At 43.1% G+C, this 21352-nt stretch overlaps 1 protein-coding gene and 1 long non-coding RNA gene across 4 annotated transcripts in view; both read left to right on the top strand.

The window, feature by feature from the left end:
• Window positions 1-7157, top strand: LOC142112126 (uncharacterized). Its single transcript, XR_012681168.1, has 3 exons — window positions 1-37; window positions 1990-2027; window positions 6969-7157. It is a non-coding gene; the product is annotated as an uncharacterized LOC142112126 (long non-coding RNA).
• The window catches only part of LOC142112121 (uncharacterized), a 114633-nt gene extending 93460 nt beyond the window's left edge, over window positions 1-21173 (top strand). The window contains exons 3-7 of one of the 3 annotated variants that reach the window (XM_075193958.1): window positions 11709-11900; window positions 11979-12078; window positions 12190-12287; window positions 12405-12516; window positions 19081-21173. In XM_075193958.1, the coding sequence (XP_075050059.1) occupies window positions 11709-11900; window positions 11979-12078; window positions 12190-12287; window positions 12405-12516; window positions 19081-20555 (1977 nt within the window). In that variant the 3' untranslated portion in view covers window positions 20556-21173. The remainder of the gene's footprint in view (window positions 1-11708; window positions 11901-11978; window positions 12079-12189; window positions 12288-12404; window positions 12517-19080) is intronic. The other 2 variants (XM_075193956.1, XM_075193957.1) reach the window with 2 other exon arrangements.
• The last annotated feature ends 179 nt before the right edge of the window (window positions 21174-21352 follow it).

Genomic DNA, 21352 nt, shown 5'->3' with positions numbered 1-21352 from the left:
GCCGCCGATGTCCTGCACTGAGGACAATACAGCAATAGTAAGTGTTAATTTTACTCGTGATTACAGTTTTTGATTAAAAGAACAGATTCCCCCCTCATCTCTCTCCCGCTGTGCCCATTCCCCGTCACCCAGTAGAGAAAGTGGGTGAGGGGGGGTCCTGTAGTCCCCAGACACAGTGTGGGTGTGACCGATACAGACCCAGTGACGCTGCACGGGGGGCGTGGCCACAGGCTCTCAGACATTACCTACTATATATAGATATATAGATCTACATCCGGGTCTGGTGAGTATGGAGGACACTGATTATACTGCATGGGGGGTATATGTGGGCAGTTACACATCATCTAAATGAAGACATACATTTATTACAGAGGATTAGTGGGATTTAGTTATCTGGGGTTATCAGAGATAAAGGGGTGCAGGGAGCCCCAAGGTCACTCTATGGAGTGGTGCACTCACTCTATGGTACATTTTGTATTGAAATTCAGAGTTGACCACCCAGGGCTCCTGGTGACCCAATAATTCAATATTAATGTTGAGACCTGGGCTCTTCAAGAACAGCCACCTCATGGCCCCTGTCCATTGGGCCATGAAATGTTCTGGTAGTTACAAGGTTCTTCAGAGCACATTGGCTTTGTGGCCACTTAAACCTGAATCTTATGGGCAGCATGGTGGCTTAGTGGTTAGCACTTCTGCCTCACAGCGCTGGGGTCATGAGTTCAATTCCCGACCATGGCATTATCTTTGTGCAGTTTGTATGTTCTCCCCGTGTTTGCGTGGGTTTCCTCCGGGTGCTCCAGTTTCCTCCCACACTCCAAAAACATACTGGTAGGTTAATTGGCTGCTATCAAAATTGACCCTAGTCTCTTTCTCTCTCTTTCTCTCTTTCTCTCGGAATTTAGACTGTAAGCTCCAATGGAGCAGGGACTGATGTGAATGAGTTCTCTGCACAGCGCTGCGGAATCAGTGGCGCCATATAAATAAATAGCGATGATGATGAATCCAACTGCGCTGCGCCCAGATGATGGCTCGCAGAGAGCCTCAGAGGGGTAAAGGAGATTGGACACACTAGTACACTAAGTACCTGCAGATCTCTATCCTCTTCTGCTGAAATCTTTGTCTGACCGGCCAGGGCACCGAAGCAAGTGCCTGACATTCTTGTATCTAACCACAAAGCATTTCTATCTGTGGCTGAAGCTCCACGTCAGGAGAGGGGTTATTACAAACTTGGGAGTTGTAGTAACCTGTTATGGAAAAATCTTACTCCTGCTCTTTTGTTTAGTCTTATGTGGTTTAAACTAGACTTGCACATTATACCATACATCCCCTGTCATGTCAGAGCCCTGAAGACTTTATGCTTTGTAATGTTCTTGTACTTTCTAAATCCATTGATGGAAATGCAGCGTTGATGAAACCAAAGTTTTTTTTGGAAAGTGTGACTGGTTCATTGTGTCTCCAGAACGGACCGCATCACGAGATCCTCTAATGCAGCATTATCCAATGAAATGATGCTGACAGGATACTTGGATCATTATAAACATAAGATGCTCCTTTTAGGGGCAGGGTCACTGCTGGTGTGCTCAGAAATGCGTCTGTTCCAGCCCATAACTACAGACATGCTGCAGGCCTGTATAGTTCTGCAGTGCTTTGCCAAGATTTTAATTTTTTTATTTTTCTCTAATTGTCCAACAGATCAGTCTCATGGGTACGAAGTCTGTACTGGGGGCGTATGTGTTTGCCACTGCGTAATAGTCAATTTGCCACGTGTAGCTAGAGGCAAATGTGTTAGACACTTGCTCTACTCTATCTGGATTTATTATACTAATACGTTTTCTCTATTAAGTATACATGTTATTATGTATTGTAGAAATCTTTATATGTTTTTATTTAGTAATAAACAATAAACTTTATGATTTTCAATACAATAATACCCCTGTCCCCTGTAAGTTGGGCTTTTTAAGATTGATTTGGACTTGTTTTTCATTTCAGAGTTGGCAACTCTGATCCGGGCCCTGTACAAGGCTGAGGTAATATCTCTCTATAATAATATATCAGACAGCGGGAATTACCCCCATAGAGTTCCCCCATGTTTATGTGCAGCCTCCCGGCCATCAGGGCTTCATATATGCGGCTGAGCTCTCACATCAGCTGCTACATAATCCTCATTGTGCTGCAGTCAGCAGAAGGCTGTTAGTAATAGCAGAGCTGGTTATTATACTGGTAGAGCTTTGAGAGACTTAATACCCAGACCAGCTACACCCCATACACCACAGAGGGGCTCACACACCATGACTAACCCCCATCCCCCTCCTACCCAAAATTACCCCACATCCCCCTACTATCACCTCCTACCACACCACCCCCTCACCAAGTGCCACTATCACATATCTTGTCTAGTGCTGTAGATTAGCCCCACATCCCCTGGTACAGTATAGGCTCTAATGTTACGTTCACATTTCCAGTCTACCTCTTACACTCAATCAAAAATGAGTAAATACATTATAGCCACTCAGTACACAGGAGACCCACGTAGTAACTAGGGATGCGCAGGCTCGGTTTTCTAAAACCGAGCTTCTCCAATCATATCAAATCCGAATCCTCGAATGGGAAATCGAGGCAAAACATCATTGTTGCGTCGTTGGATCTCGCTGGTTTTGTATTCCATAAGTACCTTCCTCCACTAGAGATCCAGTGCCATTGATCAGACAGACACAGGAGAGGTAGCAGCGTTCTTGCCAGTCTCCAGTGACATTGCTCATAGAGAAACAGGGGTAGCAGTGTTCCTGTCATTCTTCAGTGCCATTGCTCAGTGCCATCGCTCTACATCATATACTAAAGCCTATGCTTAAGTCAAAGAAACTGAAATCCAAAAAACACGCTTTTATATTGGTAAAGGAAAAGAACAAACCTATAATAAAGGAAAAGTTTACTGTAGAAAAACATAAAATTGCCAACATGCCATTCTACCAAAAGCAACAACAAGCAGTGCAGCATCATCTAGCTCCCTTTTCTCAGCTAGATCCCAGCACCTGCAATCTACACTGTCCTCACCCTCATCAGTGTGTACATCATCCTTACACAATATTAACTCATCCCCACTGGAATCCACCATTACAGAAGTCTCTATACTTTGGTGTAATTGTGGTAAAGGCCTTCTTCGTCGAATTTGTAGTTCATTTTATGGCAGAGGTGTCACGCTTTTTGGGCAATTCTTTTAGACCAGGCCAAATGTCAAAATGTTGTGCTGAGTCATCTGCATCACCACTGGGTCTCTTGCGAAAGCAGCAGTTGCCTGAGAAACTGAAGGAGGAGACGTCAACTTGCTGACCAGGAGCTCATGGCATCTCTTGAGATCTGGATCAGTTGGAAAGAAAGAGAAGACATAGCTCTTAAACCTAGGATCAAACACAGTCGCCAAAATGCAGTGATACGATTTCAAGATGTTGATAACTCTTGGATGCTGGCAAAGCGAATAAAGTACTTGATCTACATGTCCGACATACTTAGCGGAATTGCTTTCTTTCATCTCCTTCAATTTCTTGAGCTGCTTTTCCAAAAGTCTAATTAGGGGAATCGCTTGACTCAAGCTAGCAATGTCTGAACTAACTTCACAGGTGCCTACTTCAAATGGTTTCAGCACCTTGCACAACACGGAAAGTATTCTCCACTGCGCTGGATTAAAGTACACTCTCCCTCCTTTCCCAATGTCATTGCTTGTTTAGTAAGCGTGGATGGCTTTTCGCTGTTCCCCCATCCTCTGAAGCATATAAAGAATGGAATTCCACCTTGTTACCAACCCTTTCTTCAGTTGGCAGCAGGGCAAATTCTATTCTTCTTGCAGCAGCTGCAATCTCCTACATGCTGTTGCAGAATGCCGAAAATGTCCCGAAATTTTCCAGGTCACAGACAGCATCTCCTGCAGGTCCCTGTAATTTTTTTTTAAAAAAAACCTCTGTACCACCAAGTTGATTGTGTGAGCTAAACAGGGAATGTGACGAAATTTACCCAGCTGTAATGCTCTCACAATATTGGTGGCATTATTAGAAATCACATATTCTGAGGAGAGTCCAAGCGGGATAAGCCATGTTCCAATTGCATCCCTCAGTTTTTCTAACAGGTTGGCAGCGGTATGCCTCTTAGTGAAGCCGGTGATACACAGAGTAGTCTGCCTCTGAAAGATCTGGGGGTAAATGAATTATGGTCCGGTTTTGTCAACTCGCGGGAGTTCGGCGAGTTGACAGCTACGTTGGCCTTTACAAGCCAGTGCCGCTTTAAATTTTAGCTGTCAACTCGCCGAACTCCCGCGAGTTGACAAAACCGGACCATAATATATTTACCCCCTGATGTTGTTTGATAGATGCTGCTGCTGTTCCTGCTGTTGAAGGCGATTCACCAACCCAGTGGACTGCCACAGTCATATAATCTTTAGTTTGCCCAGTTCCGCTTGTCCACAAATCTGTGGTTAAGTGTACAGTGGCATTTTGTAGCCCAATAATTCGTTTTTTTGTAACCCCCTGGTACATGTGAAGAATTGCTTGTCTAGTAAAATGGTGTCGAGGTGAAATTTGGTAACGGGAACACAGGACCTCAATTAACTGTCTAAAACCTGCTGCATTAATGGTGGATATTGGACGCAGATCTAATACTAGCATAGTCGCCATGGCGCTACTAGTAGTCTTCTTCTTGGTCTGTTTCTGGAATAAAGATCTACCCAGAGCAGCAGCAGCGGGACTAACGCTCAAGGATTCTTCTGAGGAATCTTGGATAGGGGATGAGTCATCTAGCCTTAGCAACTTGGATGCAGGAATAACTCTGATCACAAGTGAGGATATTGATTAGGAAGGTGTTGTCGGTGTAAATTGCAGGTGCTGGGATCTAGCTGAGAGAAAGGAGCTAGATAATGCTGGACTGCTTTTTTATTTTTTAGCATAAGTTTCTGATTTTCACAAGAGCTTGCCATGAACTAGCTTCAATTGGTGTAACATGGATGAGGTTCCTAGATGGTTAAGGTCCCTCCCTCTACTGACTGTGGCTTTACAAACGCTACAAATGGCTAGACAGCTGTTGTCAGGATGTGGGAAAAAATAATTCCACACATAATAGGTGGATATTTTGGTCTTATGCGCAGGCATGGCAATGGCTTTCTTCTTGTCACTGACAAGATCTGCTTCCACTGGTGCATGACTTACAACTGTAGAGTTCATGAACAGCAGTGTGTCACACTTTTTAATGGAAATCACAGCTATGTGCCCAGAATATGATGAAGCATAAGATGTTTATTAACTAGGTTTAAATCGGAGAATGCAGGAAATGGTACCGAGCATAGTAGATACTGAACAGGGATTTCTGAGTAATGCTGAAAACTGGTAGCAAAGGAATACATCAGAATCCGGTAGAATAGTAGAGTGGAGAGAAATCCTGTGCAGAGATGTCAGCAGCAGCATGTAAAAGTCCCAGAGCACAAAAGAAGCAGGAGAACACAACAATAAGGAACAGCAACCAAACAACAATAACCAGCACAGGTAATAGAGAGAGGAAGGTATAAATGGGGAGCCACCAGGTGCAGGAGATAATTAGTGCAACAGGTAAACCCTTAGTAATGAGAAGGAGAAAGGCACAATAGCAGCACCTCTGGTGAATCAGAGGTACTGCCAGATAATACATACAATGTACAGACCAATATAGTCCTAGAGGCCGGAATTGGCAATACAAAGCAGCCTGGGGGTAGGCAGAAAAGATGGACAGTCCTTCAATTAGATCCCCAAGAAAGTGACAATTTGCCCCTTCCCAACACAGGTTTTTTTAAGCCAAATGAAATGGGATGGTCTTCACAGGGGCAGTGTTAATGCTAATAGGGGGGCAAGGATGTCCCCTGGGTGTCACTATAGTTTGCTCACAAATATTCCAAAAGTTTTGACCTTTGGTAATACCTCACAGATATATCCCAGAGATATAAACTCTCCCTTCAATAAACTGGTCATAATGTCCTGCACATTTAAATACCAAACATGAGAAAATTATGACAATGTGACTTACCGTTCCCACAATCGTGATTATAGCTGTTCCCGGATACCAGCAGTACCTGTCATTCACAACCCTGGTGTGATTTCTGCTCCCCAGTATGGAGTACCGAACAGGTTTCCCAATATATGAAATATGAAGGCATTTCCTTTCAAGTTCATATTTCTCTATACCTACATAAAGAGAATTTAGGTTTTACCTGGGTCTTCAAGATTCTCACCAAGGCATATGGCTCTCTAATTTACATCTAGTGGTTCTTTTGTTTTTCTTTTGGAAGGTTGAATAGATATTTTCCCACTGTTGCTGAGTAAGGGATAACCCCACGTCAGCTTCCCAGTGAAGCCGGACTGGGGCTTTAGAGGAGGGAATCAAGGAGTGGAGATACTGGTACCAGAACGTTATTCCGCCTTTATTGGCAGCTTTTTGTCGGTCTATCTAAAATTGGATCTGGAGACAAGGAGAGAGAATGAGAAGCTTTAGAGACCGATAGCACCCAATGCCTGACTTGCAAATATCTGGATGTCTCAGACAGGGGGAGGCTATAGCGGTCTTGGAGCAGAGAAAAAGGGAGAAAGAGACTCTGGGCAAACAAATCAGACAGAGATGTGATCCCTCTGTTCTTCCAATTGGCAAGATTCAGACCCGGGATAAGTTTGGAGACCGCTTGGAGGGAGAAGTTACGAGATGGAAGTGTAAAATCTGCATGCAATCCAATAACCCTATCCCACACCTACATGGCATCTTAGATGGATGCTGGTCTATATACAGCTGGGGGGCGGACGAGTTTGGGAATCCAAAATAGGTCAGGAAGGGGAAAGCTTGAGCCAGGGCCCTTTCAGTGTCTACCCAAGGCTTAGATGTCTGGGAAAGTGCCGCAATTGTATTTATTCCTTTAATATGTGACGTCTGCTCTGTGATGTTATAATGATTATTATATTTATTCCTAGACAGTTGAGCTGTGAGGAACCAGAGAATCTTTTACTACAAGTCAACTGAAGGTGAAACCCGATCTGTGTCAATCACTGATTCCCTGAGGATGGACAAGGACAGGAGTGAGAGGATATTAAATCTCACACTGGAGATCATCTACCTGCTGACTGGAGAGGTGAGGGATTCTGGGAATGTCACAGTGACATCATTCTTACTGCTATAAATAAAACAGGGACATGACTGGAGAGGTGAGAGGGATTCTGGGAATGTCACAGTGACCTCATTCTTACAGCTATAAATAAAACAGGGACATGACTGGAGAGGTGAGGGATTCTGGGAATGTCACAGTGACATCATTCTTACTGCTATAAATAAAACGGGGACATGACTGGAGAGGTGAGGGATTCTGGGAATGTCACAGTGACATCATTCTTACTGCTATAAATAAAACAGGGACATGACTGGAGAGGTGAGAGGGATTCTGGGAATGTCACAGTGACATCATTCTTACTGCTATAAATAAAACAGGGACATGACTGGAGAGGTGAGAGGGATTCTGGGAATGTCACAGTGATATCATTCTTACTGCTATAAATAAAACAGGGACATGACTGGAGAGGTGAGAGGGATTCTGGGAATGTCACAGTGACATCATTCTTACTGCTATAAATAAAACAGGGACATGACTGGAGAGGTGAGAGGGATTCTGGGAATGTCACAGTGACATCATTCTTACTGCTATAAATAAAACAGGGACATGACTGGAGAGGTGAGGGATTCTGGGAATGTCACAGTGACATTCTTACTGCTATAAATAAAACGGACATGACTGGAGAGGTGAGGGATTCTGGGAATGTCACAGTGACATCATTCTTACTGATATAAATAAAACAGGGACATGACTGGAGAGGTGAGGGATTCTGGGAATGTCACAGTGACATCATTCTTACTGCTATAAATAAAACAGGGACATGACTGGAGATGTGAGGGATTCTGGGAATATCACAGTGATATCATTCTTACTGCTATAAATAAAACAGGGACATGACTGGAGAGGTGAGAGGGATTCTGGGAATATCACAGTGATATCATTCTTACTGCTATAAATAAAACAGGGACATGACTGGAGAGGTGAGGGATTCTGGGAATATCACAGTGATATCATTCTTACTGCTATAAATAAAACAGGGACATGACTGGAGAGGTGAGGGATTCTGGGAATGTCACAGTGATATCATTCTTACTGATATAAATAAAACAGGGACATGACTGGGGAGGTGAGAGGGATTCTGGGAATGTCACAGTGACATCATTCTTACTGCTATAAATAAAACAGGGACATGACTGGAGAGGTGAGGGATTCTGGGAATATCACAGTGATATCATTCTTACTGCTATAAATAAAACAGGGACATGACTGGAGAGGTGAGGGATTCTGGGAATGTCACAGTGATATCATTCTTACTGATATAAATAAAACAGGGACATGACTGGGGAGGTGAGAGGGATTCTGGGAATGTCACAGTGACATCATTCTTACTGCTATAAATATAACAGGGACATGACTGGAGAGGTGAGAGGGATTCTGGGAATGTCACAGTGACATCATTCTTACTGCTATAAATAAAACAGGGACATGACTGGAGATGTGAGGGATTCTGGGAATATCACAGTGATATCATTCTTACTGCTATAAATAAAACAGGGACATGACTGGAGAGGTGAGAGGGATTCTGGGAATATCACAGTGATATCATTCTTACTGCTATAAATAAAACAGGGACATGACTGGAGAGGTGAGGGATTCTGGGAATATCACAGTGATATCATTCTTACTGCTATAAATAAAACAGGGACATGACTGGAGAGGTGAGGGATTCTGGGAATGTCACAGTGATATCATTCTTACTGATATAAATAAAACAGGGACATGACTGGGGAGGTGAGAGGGATTCTGGGAATGTCACAGTGACATCATTCTTACTGCTATAAATAAAACAGGGACATGACTGGAGAGGTGAGGGATTCTGGGAATATCACAGTGATATCATTCTTACTGCTATAAATAAAACAGGGACATGACTGGAGAGGTGAGGGATTCTGGGAATGTCACAGTGATATCATTCTTACTGATATAAATAAAACAGGGACATGACTGGGGAGGTGAGAGGGATTCTGGGAATGTCACAGTGACATCATTCTTACTGCTATAAATAAAACAGGGACATGACTGGAGAGGTGAGAGGGATTGTGGGAATGTCACAGTGACATCATTCTTACTGCTATAAATAAAACAGGGACATGACTGGGGAGGTGAGGGATTGTGGGAATGTCACAGTGACATCATTCTTACTGCTATAAATAAAACATGGACATGACTGGAGAGGTGAGGGATTCTGGGAATGTCACAGTGACATCATTCTTACTGCTATAAATAAAACAGGGACATGACTGGAGAGGTGAGGGATTGTGGGAATGTCACAGTGACATCATTCTTACTGCTATAAATAAAACAGGGACATGACTGGAGAGGTGAGAGGGATTCTGGGAATGTCACAGTGACATCATTCTTACTGCTATAAATAAAACAGGGACATGACTGGGGAGGTGAGGGATTGTGGGAATGTCACAGTGACATCATTCTTACTGCTATAAATAAAACATGGACATGACTGGAGAGGTGAGGGATTCTGGGAATGTCACAGTGACATCATTCTTACTGCTATAAATAAAACATGGACATGACTGGAGAGGTGAGGGATTCTGGGAATGTCACAGTGACATCATTCTTACTGCTATAAATAAAACAGGGACATGACTGGAGAGGTGAGGGATTGTGGGAATGTCACAGTGACATCATTCTTACTGCTATAAATAAAACATGGACATGACTGGAGAGGTGAGGGATTGTGGGAATGTCACAGTGACATCATTCTTACTGCTATAAATAAAACAGGGACATGACTGGGGAGGTGAGGGATTGTGGGAATGTCACAGTGACATCATTCTTACTGCTATAAATAAAACATGGACATGACTGGAGAGGTGAGGGATTCTGGGAATGTCACAGTGACATCATTCTTACTGCTATAAATAAAACATGGACATGACTGGAGAGGTGAGGGATTCTGGGAATGTCACAGTGAAATCATTCTTACTGCTATAAATAAAACAGGGACATGACTGGAGAGGTGAGGGATTCTGGGAATGTCACAGTGACATCATTCTTACTGCTATAAATAAAACAGGGACATGGCTGGAGAGGTGAGGGATTCTGGGAATATCACAGTGACATCATTCTTACTGCTATAAATAAAACAGGGACATGACTGGAGAGATGAGGGATTCTGGGAATGTCACAGTGAAATCATTCTTACTGCTATAAATAAAACAGGGACATGACTGGAGAGGTGAGGGATTCTGGGAATATCACAGTGACATCATTCTTACTGCTATAAATAAAACAGGGACATGACTGGAGAGGTGAGGGATTCTGGGAGTGTCACAGTGACATCATTCTTACTGCTATAAATAAAACAGGGACATGACTGGAGAGGTGAGGGATTCTGGGAATATCACAGTGACATCATTCTTACTGCTATAAATAAAACAGGGACATGACTGGAGAGGTGAGGGATTCTGGGAATGTCACAGTCACATCATTCTTACCACTATAAATATAACCGGGACATGACTGGGGAGGTGAGGGATTCTGGGAATGTCACAGTGACATCATTCTTACTGCTATAAATAAAACAGGGACATGACTGGAGAGGTGAGAGGGATTCTGGGAATGTCACAGTGACATCATTCTTACTGCTATAAATAAAACGGGGACATGACTGGAGAGGTGAGGGATTCTGGGAATGTCACAGTGACATCATTCTTACTGCTATAAATAAAACAGGGACATGACTGTTGTCACCTGAACAGCTGTATATTAGCAGCATGTAGATGGTCTCAGATAAAAGTATCATTCCCAGATGCTGGGATATATTGCATTGGCCACAGTATGTTGTTTTTCTACAACTAATACATTCATGAGACTTTAGGCTTTACAGCTTTTGCTGTATTTTTAGATGTTACTAAGTTTTACATATAGGTAATGATTTCCACTTTCCAGTGGATAAATGTATGAAAGAGCGATTTCTGCAAGTTGCCGGAAATCTGTGAATTTGCAGGGAAAATTTAAAGTGCAATGCCTTGTAAAAGCAAACTTACCTTTACAAGGCATCGCCAGTTTAAATTTTCCCTGCAAAGTCGACGATTTCCGGCAACTTGCAGAAATCGCTCTTTCATACATTTACCCCCAGGACTAATGTGCAAAATAGAAAATAAATGCTTATTTTATAAAGACATCCCCTGCCCTACCTGTAGCTGTTTCCTATATGCAGTGTCTATTAGAGTGTATACAGCACTTACCTCTCCTACTATCTTCCATAGGTCGACCATCTGAGTCCTCTGTCTACTACAAGCCCCCACTTCAAACTTATCTTATTATTCGCACTAATTTGTTTAAAGCAGATGATAGACCCGTGAGGGCCGGCTGTAGATAGATGACTCAGATAGGTGGGACCACTGAAGGTGTCCGAAGCTGCAGCAGGTGTAAATGTTATATACACTCTACTTTACTGTATTTAGTAAACAGTTACATATAGACCTTTAGAACAATATTGTATATTTTACATAATAAACCCCTAAGAAAACTTAAAAATATGTGGATCTTCATTTACCTTGATATCTCTCTCCATACACAGGATTACACAGTAGTGATGAAGAGATCTGGTGAGTGTGTGACACCTAGAAGCCACCCCTGTGTGTCAGGAGGATTGAGCAGGACCCAGAGCCCCATCACGGTGCCTGAACCTCACTCACTGATACGTGAGGGAAACAATGACCAGAAGATCCTGGAACTGACCAACAAGATCATTCAGCTGGTGACTGGAGAGGTGACTGCTGGGAATGGGACATTATACAGTAACACCAGGGGATGTGTCTGGATGATGACTGTGTCATTGTGTTGTCAGGTTCCTATAAAGTGTGAGGAGGAGTGGGAGAATTTAGAAGGGCCCAAGGGCCTGTACCAGGACGTGAGGATGGAGAATCACCGGATCCTCACATCACTGGGTAAGAGGATACTTTAATTTATTGTAAAGTGGAGCAGTTTTAAGGGCCAAATGCACATCATCTGATAATCACAAATAAAAAATGTAATCAGTCACTGTGTGTTTCCTACAGATGGATCCAGTAACAGAAATACCCCAGAGAGATATCTCCGTCCTCATTATACACAGAATTGTACGCAGGAAAATCCCAGTATCCCACAGGAGTATCAGGTAGATTTTAGGGTCCCACAAAATCCCAAAATGATTACACTGATAGTCTTCTCTTTCATATCAATTTATTAAATCAGATATTATTATGATATTTTTATTATTTTGTGGGTTATTTAGGATGACGTCCTGACTGATATTAAAATAGAAATTATAGAGGGAGAGGAAGAGACGTATGTGAGGGGTGATCAGCAGTGTAAGGAGGAGGAAATCCCTACAGATATCAGCACAGGTGAGTAATAAACACTTATTACAGAAGAGTCACATATTCTGCTTATTCAGTCAATAAAACAATTATTTATTCTACACCCTCCTCTGTCAGTACAAACTAATGAGGAAAACGTATCTGTCCAGTGGGAGAGTCAGGAGCCATCAGCCCCTATTAGACTCCTGTTCTCCTCCTCACATCATATCACTGTGTGTTACCAGCCCAGAGATCTGACCAGTCTCCTCCTCACATCATATCACTGTGTGCTACCAGCCCAGAGATCTGACCAGTCTCCTCCTCACATCATATCATTGTGTGCTACCAGCCCCGAGATCTGACCAGTCTCCTCCTCACATCATATCACTGTGTGCTACCAGCCCAGAGATCTGACCAGTCTCCTCCTCACATCATATCATTGTGTGCTACCAGCCCAGAGATCTTGACAGGTCTCCTCCTCACATCATATCATTGTGTGCTACCAGCCCAGAGATCTGACCAGTCTCCTCCTCACATCATATCATTGTGTGCTACCAGCCCAGAGATCTGACCAGTCTCCTCCTCACATCATATCACTGTGTGCTACCAGCCCAGAGATCTGACCAGTCTCCTCCTCACATCATATCATTGTGTGCTACCAGCCCAGAGATCTGACCGTCTCCTCCTCACATCATATCATTGTGTGCTACCAGCCCAGAGATCTGACAGGTCTCCTCCTCACATCATATCATTGTGTGCTACCAGCCCAGAGATCTGACCAGTCTCCTCCTCACATCATATCATTGTGTGCTACCAGCCCAGAGATCTGACCAGTCTCCTCCTCACATCATATCACTGTGTGCTACCAGCCCAGAGATCTGACCAGTCTCCTCCTCACATCATATCATTGTGTGCTACCAGCCCAGAGATCTGACCGTCTCCTCCTCACATCATATCATTGTGTACTACCAGCCCAGAGATCTGACAGGTCTCCTCCTCACATCATATCATTGTGTGCTACCAGCCCAGAGATCTGACCAGTCTCCTCCTCACATCATATCATTGTGTGCTACCAGCCCAGAGATCTGACCAGTCTCCTCCTCACATCATATCACTGTGTGCTACCAGCCCAGAGATCTGACAGGTCTCCTCCTCACATCATATCATTGTGTGCTACCAGCCCAGAGATCTGACCAGTCTCCTCCTCACATCATATCATTGTGTGCTACCAGCCCAGAGATCTGACAGGTCTCCTCCTCACACTGGCTGGTGTATCTCATGGGACATCAGTCTGACTCCATGAAATTACCCATAAGCCTCCTGTACACTTCCTCCTGTGACATTATCCATAACCATCTCTCTGTACTACTACATGTGACATCACCATGAATATTTGATCCTCAGCTGTATATTATCACTGTAATACTAATCCAGAGTATGAGATTATTCTCCTCCCTGAAAATCACATACACCCCATAACAACTTACACTTCATGTGGACAATATCACTGGCTAATGAGGCTTCTGGCTACTTAGTCTTCCAGTTGTAGAATGCTGGCTGGGCAATGTGTATACTGTTACGGTGCTGGTAGTTACAGGTCTGATAGTCAGAGCAGGCCTGTACACGACCAGATGCTGAGTCTACTAGGTTCAGAATAAGGAGGCAAGACACGATGTAGTTCTTCAATACTTCAATGAAAAACACACACACATATATATATATATATATATAAATATGCAGATGATGATATGCAGATGTCAATTAGCCACGGCGGAGCGTGACAAGGTGGTAAACACAATAGCAGTCTATTCACAGCACAGATGATAATATGCAGGTGTCCAATAGCCACGGCGGAGCGTGACAAGGATAAACACAATAACAGTCTTGTTATATGCACATGAACAGACTTACAGCAGGCTGTGAATCAGTAGAGGCACAATAGAGAGAAAACAAAGTCTTGGTAATATGCACAAGATGATACTTGCAGCAGGGAAATCCCAGTAGAAGTGCTCCAGCACTAGGTAGAGAACTGAAACTCATACACAGGAAGACACAGGATACACAGGAGTCCAAGGAATCAGGCTAGCAACAAGTTGCACTGACAGTGAGCAGATGTCAGTGCTGAGTTTAAATAGAGCAGGTAAAGTGACCACGCCCTGAGTGTGAGTCATGTGATGCACAGAAAAACAGAGCAGACAGGGAAAGTAACAAAACCTGGTCAGGATTGTTACATATACTTAGGAACTGTTAGTCACAAAAAAACCCCAAAAAAACTGACTGTTTTATGCAAGTTCAGTAAACCCTGCAATAGTTGTATGTTAAAGAGAGTTAAACATGGTGTAACATGGGTGCATTGTGCTTGGTAATGCAGTATTCTAATTATGGGTGGGGTACGTTAAAACCACACTGTCAACCCCGACAATGTTTTAAACGACAGGGGAATAACGATGCCTATAATCCCTACAGTACTGAAATGACTACTTACCATATGTCAGACATGCAGTTTTAACGGAGCTTCCAAATCGCCGTTCAGTCCGAATGGCCTAATTACCTAGTATGAAATGACGTAATTTAGTATGGACAGATTGAAAATGCTGGGTTTTAAAGCACCAATACCCGGACCCCACGCCTGTATTACATTATACCACCTGTATTATTAGTACCATCGCTAATTATAATGAATTGTTTGTAGTTTGCAAATTGAAATTAAACAGCTGAACAGTTCAATTTACTCATAGTATGAAAATGTTTGGCGTTATAATGTTATTCAATGTAAAATAAAATGTCTGTTTCTCTTTCTTACCATTGGGGGACACTGCGATACATTGGGGTATAATAGGTGGAATAGGAGCTAGGGCACTTTAAATCTTAAACTGAAGGACAGCTCCTCCCTTACTATGCCCCTCCCATGGGAGCCATCTTCAGTTTTAGTAAAGTGCCTCAGGAGTTGGGTTTATGTCTAAGTACTCCTGTCCTGTATTATATATTTTAATGTTTTTAATTTTATATTTGTTATTTTCCCATTCTGACTTATCAGTGACGCCTCCCCAGGGGTGAAATGCCTGTCGGCCACTTTCACCCTGGGTCCCTGATCAATGGAGAGTAGACTGTTAGGCTGCCCTCTCCCCTACAGCCCGCCAGCTCTTCATTGTCACTACCCACGGAGCTCTGGCGGCAGGCTGCGTGTTCCCTAATAACGAGCATTACCAGAGGAGTCTGTTAAATTCGGGGATGGCCACCAGAACAGATCTCCTTCAGGGTTAGGGTTACTCTATACATAGTCACCAGATTGTCTGTCTTAGCATACTTCATCAGGATTACATTGAAATATTGGCACTCTTTAGCCTAGTATAATGTTGGGGACTTGCATTTCTTCTCCTTTCAGGGTGTTCTGGTGTTTTCCCCACTAAGTTTAGGATACCTGCAGCATGACTGACAGAGGGACTTCCAAGCCTACGTAGGGTCGCTGGAAGATCTGTGCAGCTTTCTACGAGTGCCAGGTGTACTTCTCATTATCTTTGGGGCAGTTTGACACAGGATGTCCTTGTTTAGGATGCGAGAAGGGGTCCCACGATGACTGCTTACTGCGAGTCCATCAGGGGCTGTGAAGAAACCGTCTTGCGCTGAGTCGCTGACGACATCCAGGGCCGATCTCATTTGGGTGCAATCTCTGACATGGGGTAGGTGGACCTTTTATTTCTTGAAAACAATCAACACACATTCCTGCTTCACAGTTAGTGATAACTACTAGTGTGGCTTCCCGACTAGAAGTAAGTTAGCTATGGGTCTGGCTAGGGATGCTTCCTCATGGAATGTCTCTTCTTGGAATGCCAGTTACAGTATTCCTGGATTTATATAGGACTTGTTTCTGCTTTCCCTCCAAGGAGGATGGGGAGTTAATTCACCAGTCTGGGGGTAGAATACTTGTGGGGAAGGAGATTCCTCTGTGATACACAGTGTGTATGGCTGGGGCCTGAGAGTCTAATTCCTCTAACTTCCTCTTTATGAGTCAAAGTTATCAGATGTATTGTTCAAACTGTCTCCTCAGCCTAGGCTGTCTGTCTGTTCCAGTTACTTGGAAAACTTTAATTTCTTCTCTCCTTATCTTCAGTAAATACAAATAAGGACGAGCTCCTCCCAGGATAGCTTCTCCTGTTGTCACCTCGCTAGCTCCATCACAATGCCTGGGAGCAGCGTTGCTCCAGGTCAATGCTGGTACCAGGTTGAAGAATTTTCCTTATAGCTGCACGTGACAAGGCCGTTTGTTAAGTCCGTTCGGGTCTCTGTGATGAGTACGGCTCTTCAGACTGGACAGCACAATTGGCCACCGCTCACACGAGGTTGGGCCTAGTGCTGTGTTTTTCTAATGGTTCATACCCTTTTGAATGGATTAAACACAGGCATCTTGGATGCTGTCTTTCTTTCCCCTGGTTTTGTTACTATATTTTGGCGGCAAGGCATTCCTTCGGTTACGTTCTTGGCCAGCTGATGCCAGTTCTAAGGGTTCTCCGAAGTTTTACTGTTTCCTAAGAGCTATAGTGTTCTTTACTGTATCTTCAGAGGACGAGAGCTCCGTATGCCTGTCAGCGATGGAACACTGACTTGGCCCAGGTCTCAGTCCGTTCGTGTTTTTAGGTGCATGAAAGTTGCTTCTAATAGCTAAGGTTGGTATATTCAGTGTACAGTGACCTGACGAGATGAGGGGTTCCTTACCTCCCTGGATGTGGATGTTGTTTTTCTTCATGTTCCCATATTGAAGGGGTTTTCGTGTCTACGTCCGTTGCAGTTCACGATGGACGCAGTGAGTGTCAGGTTTGCCCTCGTTTCAGCTTGTTCCCACCCCATAAGCCTTTGCCAAACCCTCGCCATCATCACACCTCTTTCACTCTCGAGGTGTAAATTATGTGCCAGTGAGGAGAACGCTGTATCGCCTGAAGTCGTCCTCTGCCTTTTCGACGGGCTTTCTGGGGAAAGGCTGCAGGTTTCTCTATCCCAGTCTTCCTGGATCCCAGTAGAACGACTGAGGTACTTCAAATGGATCTGTGGCACAGTATCCTCTTGTTGTTTTTCCTGGAGGGCCCCGACTTTTTCGTTATGATGAGAGCGGTGCATATCCTGGCCAGCCCGGACATGTCTCTTCTCCGGTACATGACGTTGGTAAGGTCTGGGTTCTAAAGTATTCCGGTTTGCTTCAGCGAATAACTCTAGTAAATCACCCAGATACTGGATATCTTCCTGTTCCACCCATCAGCTGGACAGGCAGATCATTATTCCTTGGCCTCTCGGTCTACGCTTGCTTGCGGGTCGCTATATTCAGACCGGGCTCACAGCGACATGGCTGTAGCGCAGTTATAGAGGTCCAGGACGGTATGCCAGGTACAGGTCCAGGTCAGCTCCGCCACAGTTCTCCCAGTGCTGGAGTTGTGGGAGTTGGATGAGTGGCAGGTTTAGCCCCATCAGGTTCCCTCTGGTCAGTGATCTCTCACACAGAGGTGGTAGATCAGCTGGTTCAGTGCCGGGGTCTGCTAGAAATATTTTATGGGCTTGTGTCTGTTCTTCTTGGTTTCTCACATAATTTATTATGGTCCACGAACCCCAAGGTGGTGCACACGGGTGCATGACGATCCGTTACAGTTTTGCTGGGTCATTATATTCCTATTGCTTCCCATGCTCCCACGGATGTTACTGACGCTCCTATTGATGGCTGCCTTCGGGGCACCGGTCTGGCTGCATCGGGCATGGTTCTCTGGCATCCTGGGGTTGGCCATTGGTCCGCCTTGCGGCTAATCCTTGTATTGGAACTGCCTGCTTTGCTATTGGCTTGGCAACGGGACTCCTGATACCATGTTTCCAAGGGCAAGGGGTTTGCTTCCCTTGAGCTGGAACAGGTTGTGATCGCGGGGTGGTTCCTTTCTTCGGTTTGGTGTACATGTACGTGGGTGACCAGCACATGCACGCTCTAGTCTGGTTGGATACCTTCCAGGGTGGTTGGCTTCCCTTAGGGGCCAGACTGGTGCCGGTTGGATTGTCTTTTCCTTCAGGGGCGGTTGGTGCTTCCTAGGTGGCGCATGCAGTTGCTTAGACAGACTTGGTTGATCCAGGTCACTGCGTCGTCGGCCGTCCACACCTTTCTGGTGTTCTGGGGGATTGCCAGGCTTTACATCTCAGGATGTATATCTTGGCTGCATCGTCTCATACGCAGTTATTTCAGAGCAATCCCTCCCTTAGGGGCAGCTTTGGTATATCCCCAATGTATCACAGTGTACCCCAATGGTAGGAAAGAGAAAATTTTTACTCACCTTTAAAATCTGTTTCTCTGACTCCATTAGGGGACACTGAGCACCATCCCCTTGCTCTGTCTGCTGGTTGGTTATGATCTAGGTATGTTGTTGTTTTTACGCCTGCTTCGTCCCTCTCGTCTGGACTATGTTATAAAACTGAAAATGGCTCCCATGGGAGGCGTGTAGTAGGGAAGGATCTGTATTTTAGTTTAAGATTTAAAGTCCCCTTGCTCCTATTCCACCTACTATACCCAAATGTATCGCAGTGTCCCACAATGGAGTCAGATTTTATGGTGTGTTAAAATCCTCTTTTCCATACATTTATTTCCAGCAGATGGATGCAAACACAGGAATATCTCAGATGGAAAATTAATTTTGTCTACGGATTTTGAAAAAGGAGATAACATCACACATGATTCTCTAGGAGGAAACCCCACTACTCTAAATATACATCCAATACTTCACAGAGAAGATAAATCATCTGATCCCTCTAATCATGAGGAATATTCTCCTGATAACCTAGATATTGTTACATATAGTACAGCTCATAGAGATGATAAAGTATTTATATGTCCTGAGGGTGGGAAATGTTTTACAAAGAAATCAAATCTTGTTGAACATCAGAGAACTCACACAGGTGAGAAACCGTTTACATGTTCTGAGTGTGGGAAATGTTTTACACGTAAATCAGATCTTGTTGCACATCAGAGAATTCACACAGGTGAGAAACCGTTTACATGTTCTGAATGTGGGAAATGTTTTCCACAGAAATCATATCTTGTTGCACATCAGAGAATTCACACAGGTGAGAAACCGTTTACATGTTCTGAGTGTGGGAAATGTTTTCCACAGAAATCATATCTTTTAAGGCATCAGAGATCTCACACAGGTGAGAAACCGTTTACATGTTCTGAGTGTAGGAAATGTTTTACACATAAATCAAATCTTGTTAGACATCAGAGAATTCACACAGATGAGAAACCGTTTACATGTTCTGAGTGTAGGAAATGTTTTACACAGAAATCATATTTTATTAGGCATCAGAGATCTCACACAGGTGAGAAACAGTTCACATGTTCTGAGTGTGGGAAATGTTTTACATGTAAATCAACTCTTGTTGCACATCAGAGATCTCACACAGGTGAGAAACCGTTTACATGTTCTGAGTGTGGGAAATGTTTTACATGTAAATCAAATCTTATTAAACATCAGAGAACTCACACAGGTGAAAAACCGTTTACATGTTCTGAGTGTGGAAAATGTTTTAAATGTAAATCAAATCTTGTTGAACATCAGAGAACTCACACAGGTGAGAAACCGTTTACATGTTCTGAGTGTGGGAAATGTTTTACATGTAAATCAAATCTTGTTGAACATCAGAGATCTCACACAGGTGAAAAACCGTTTACATGTTCTGAGTGTGGGAAATGTTTTAAACGTAAATCAAATCTTGTTGAACATCAGAGTATTCACACAGGTGAAAAACCATTTACATGTTCTGAGTGTAGGAAATGTTTTACATGGAAATCAAATCTTGTTGAACATCAGAGAACTCACACAGGTGAGAAACCATTTACATGTTCTGAGTGTGGGAAATGTTTTACATGTAAATCAACTCTTGTTGCACATCAGAGAACTCACACAGGTGAGAAACCATTTACGTGTTCTGAGTGTGGGAAATGTTTTACACACAAATTAAAACTTGTTGAACATCAAAAACTTCACACAGGACAAAAGCAATTGGATATGAAACAAATGTACTGTGATACTCCAAATATTGTAAAAGCAGTTGATATTTTAATGTAACTTAAACAATAGTTTATATATATATATATATATATATGTAATGTTTTTTCTTTTCAACTGTTTTTATCAATCAAAATGAGTACAACAAAACTTTGTTCTTAAAATACCAGATCAGAGGTTTTTTTTCTACATCTGTTATAAGTATAACAGACATTTTAAGTAATCTTAGTTCTTCAAGTATTATGAAGAAGAATTGAAATAGAAAAATTATGTTTATTGCCAGCGACACAGTCCTTTATACTATAGTAACATCCAATTCTCACAGAGTTCTCTATATAATACTTACTGTCTCAAGGCAATATAAAACCTTAATAAAATGCAGACATTTGTATGAAAAAGCAAATTTACTCACAACAATGTTACAATATATATTCAATAAAAAATCTGACACACAGTGCATATATGACAATCTGTGTTTAGGCTCATTACCTTATATTACTAGCTTTTTACTGTATTTCATAAATGTGTAAAATCTTGTGTGTGGATCTATGTATGTGTGTCTGTGTGTCCCAGATCCCATTAAACTCCTATTATCATAGATATGTTCCAGTATATAAATACACTGCTATTCCTATATACAATCCACACAGAATCAACACACAACCCTCACTATATCGCAAATGTATAATACATAACACCACTGGTCTTGTATCATGTGCATATATATCACAACCTCCATATATAGTGCAAGTGCAGTGTAGGAATGGGTACAATGTAGCATAGTGCATACAGCATTGCAGGAGTTACCAGTCAAGTCAGCATGGCAGTAGGTCAGCCATCACGGAAGGATTATATCA

The sequence above is a fragment of the Mixophyes fleayi genome (assembly GCF_038048845.1).
Source record: "Mixophyes fleayi isolate aMixFle1 chromosome 12 unlocalized genomic scaffold, aMixFle1.hap1 SUPER_12_unloc_3, whole genome shotgun sequence".
NCBI lineage: Eukaryota > Metazoa > Chordata > Amphibia > Anura > Limnodynastidae > Mixophyes > Mixophyes fleayi.
Note: the sequence above shows the minus strand (reverse complement) of the source record. Positions and strands in the feature narration are given on the sequence as shown.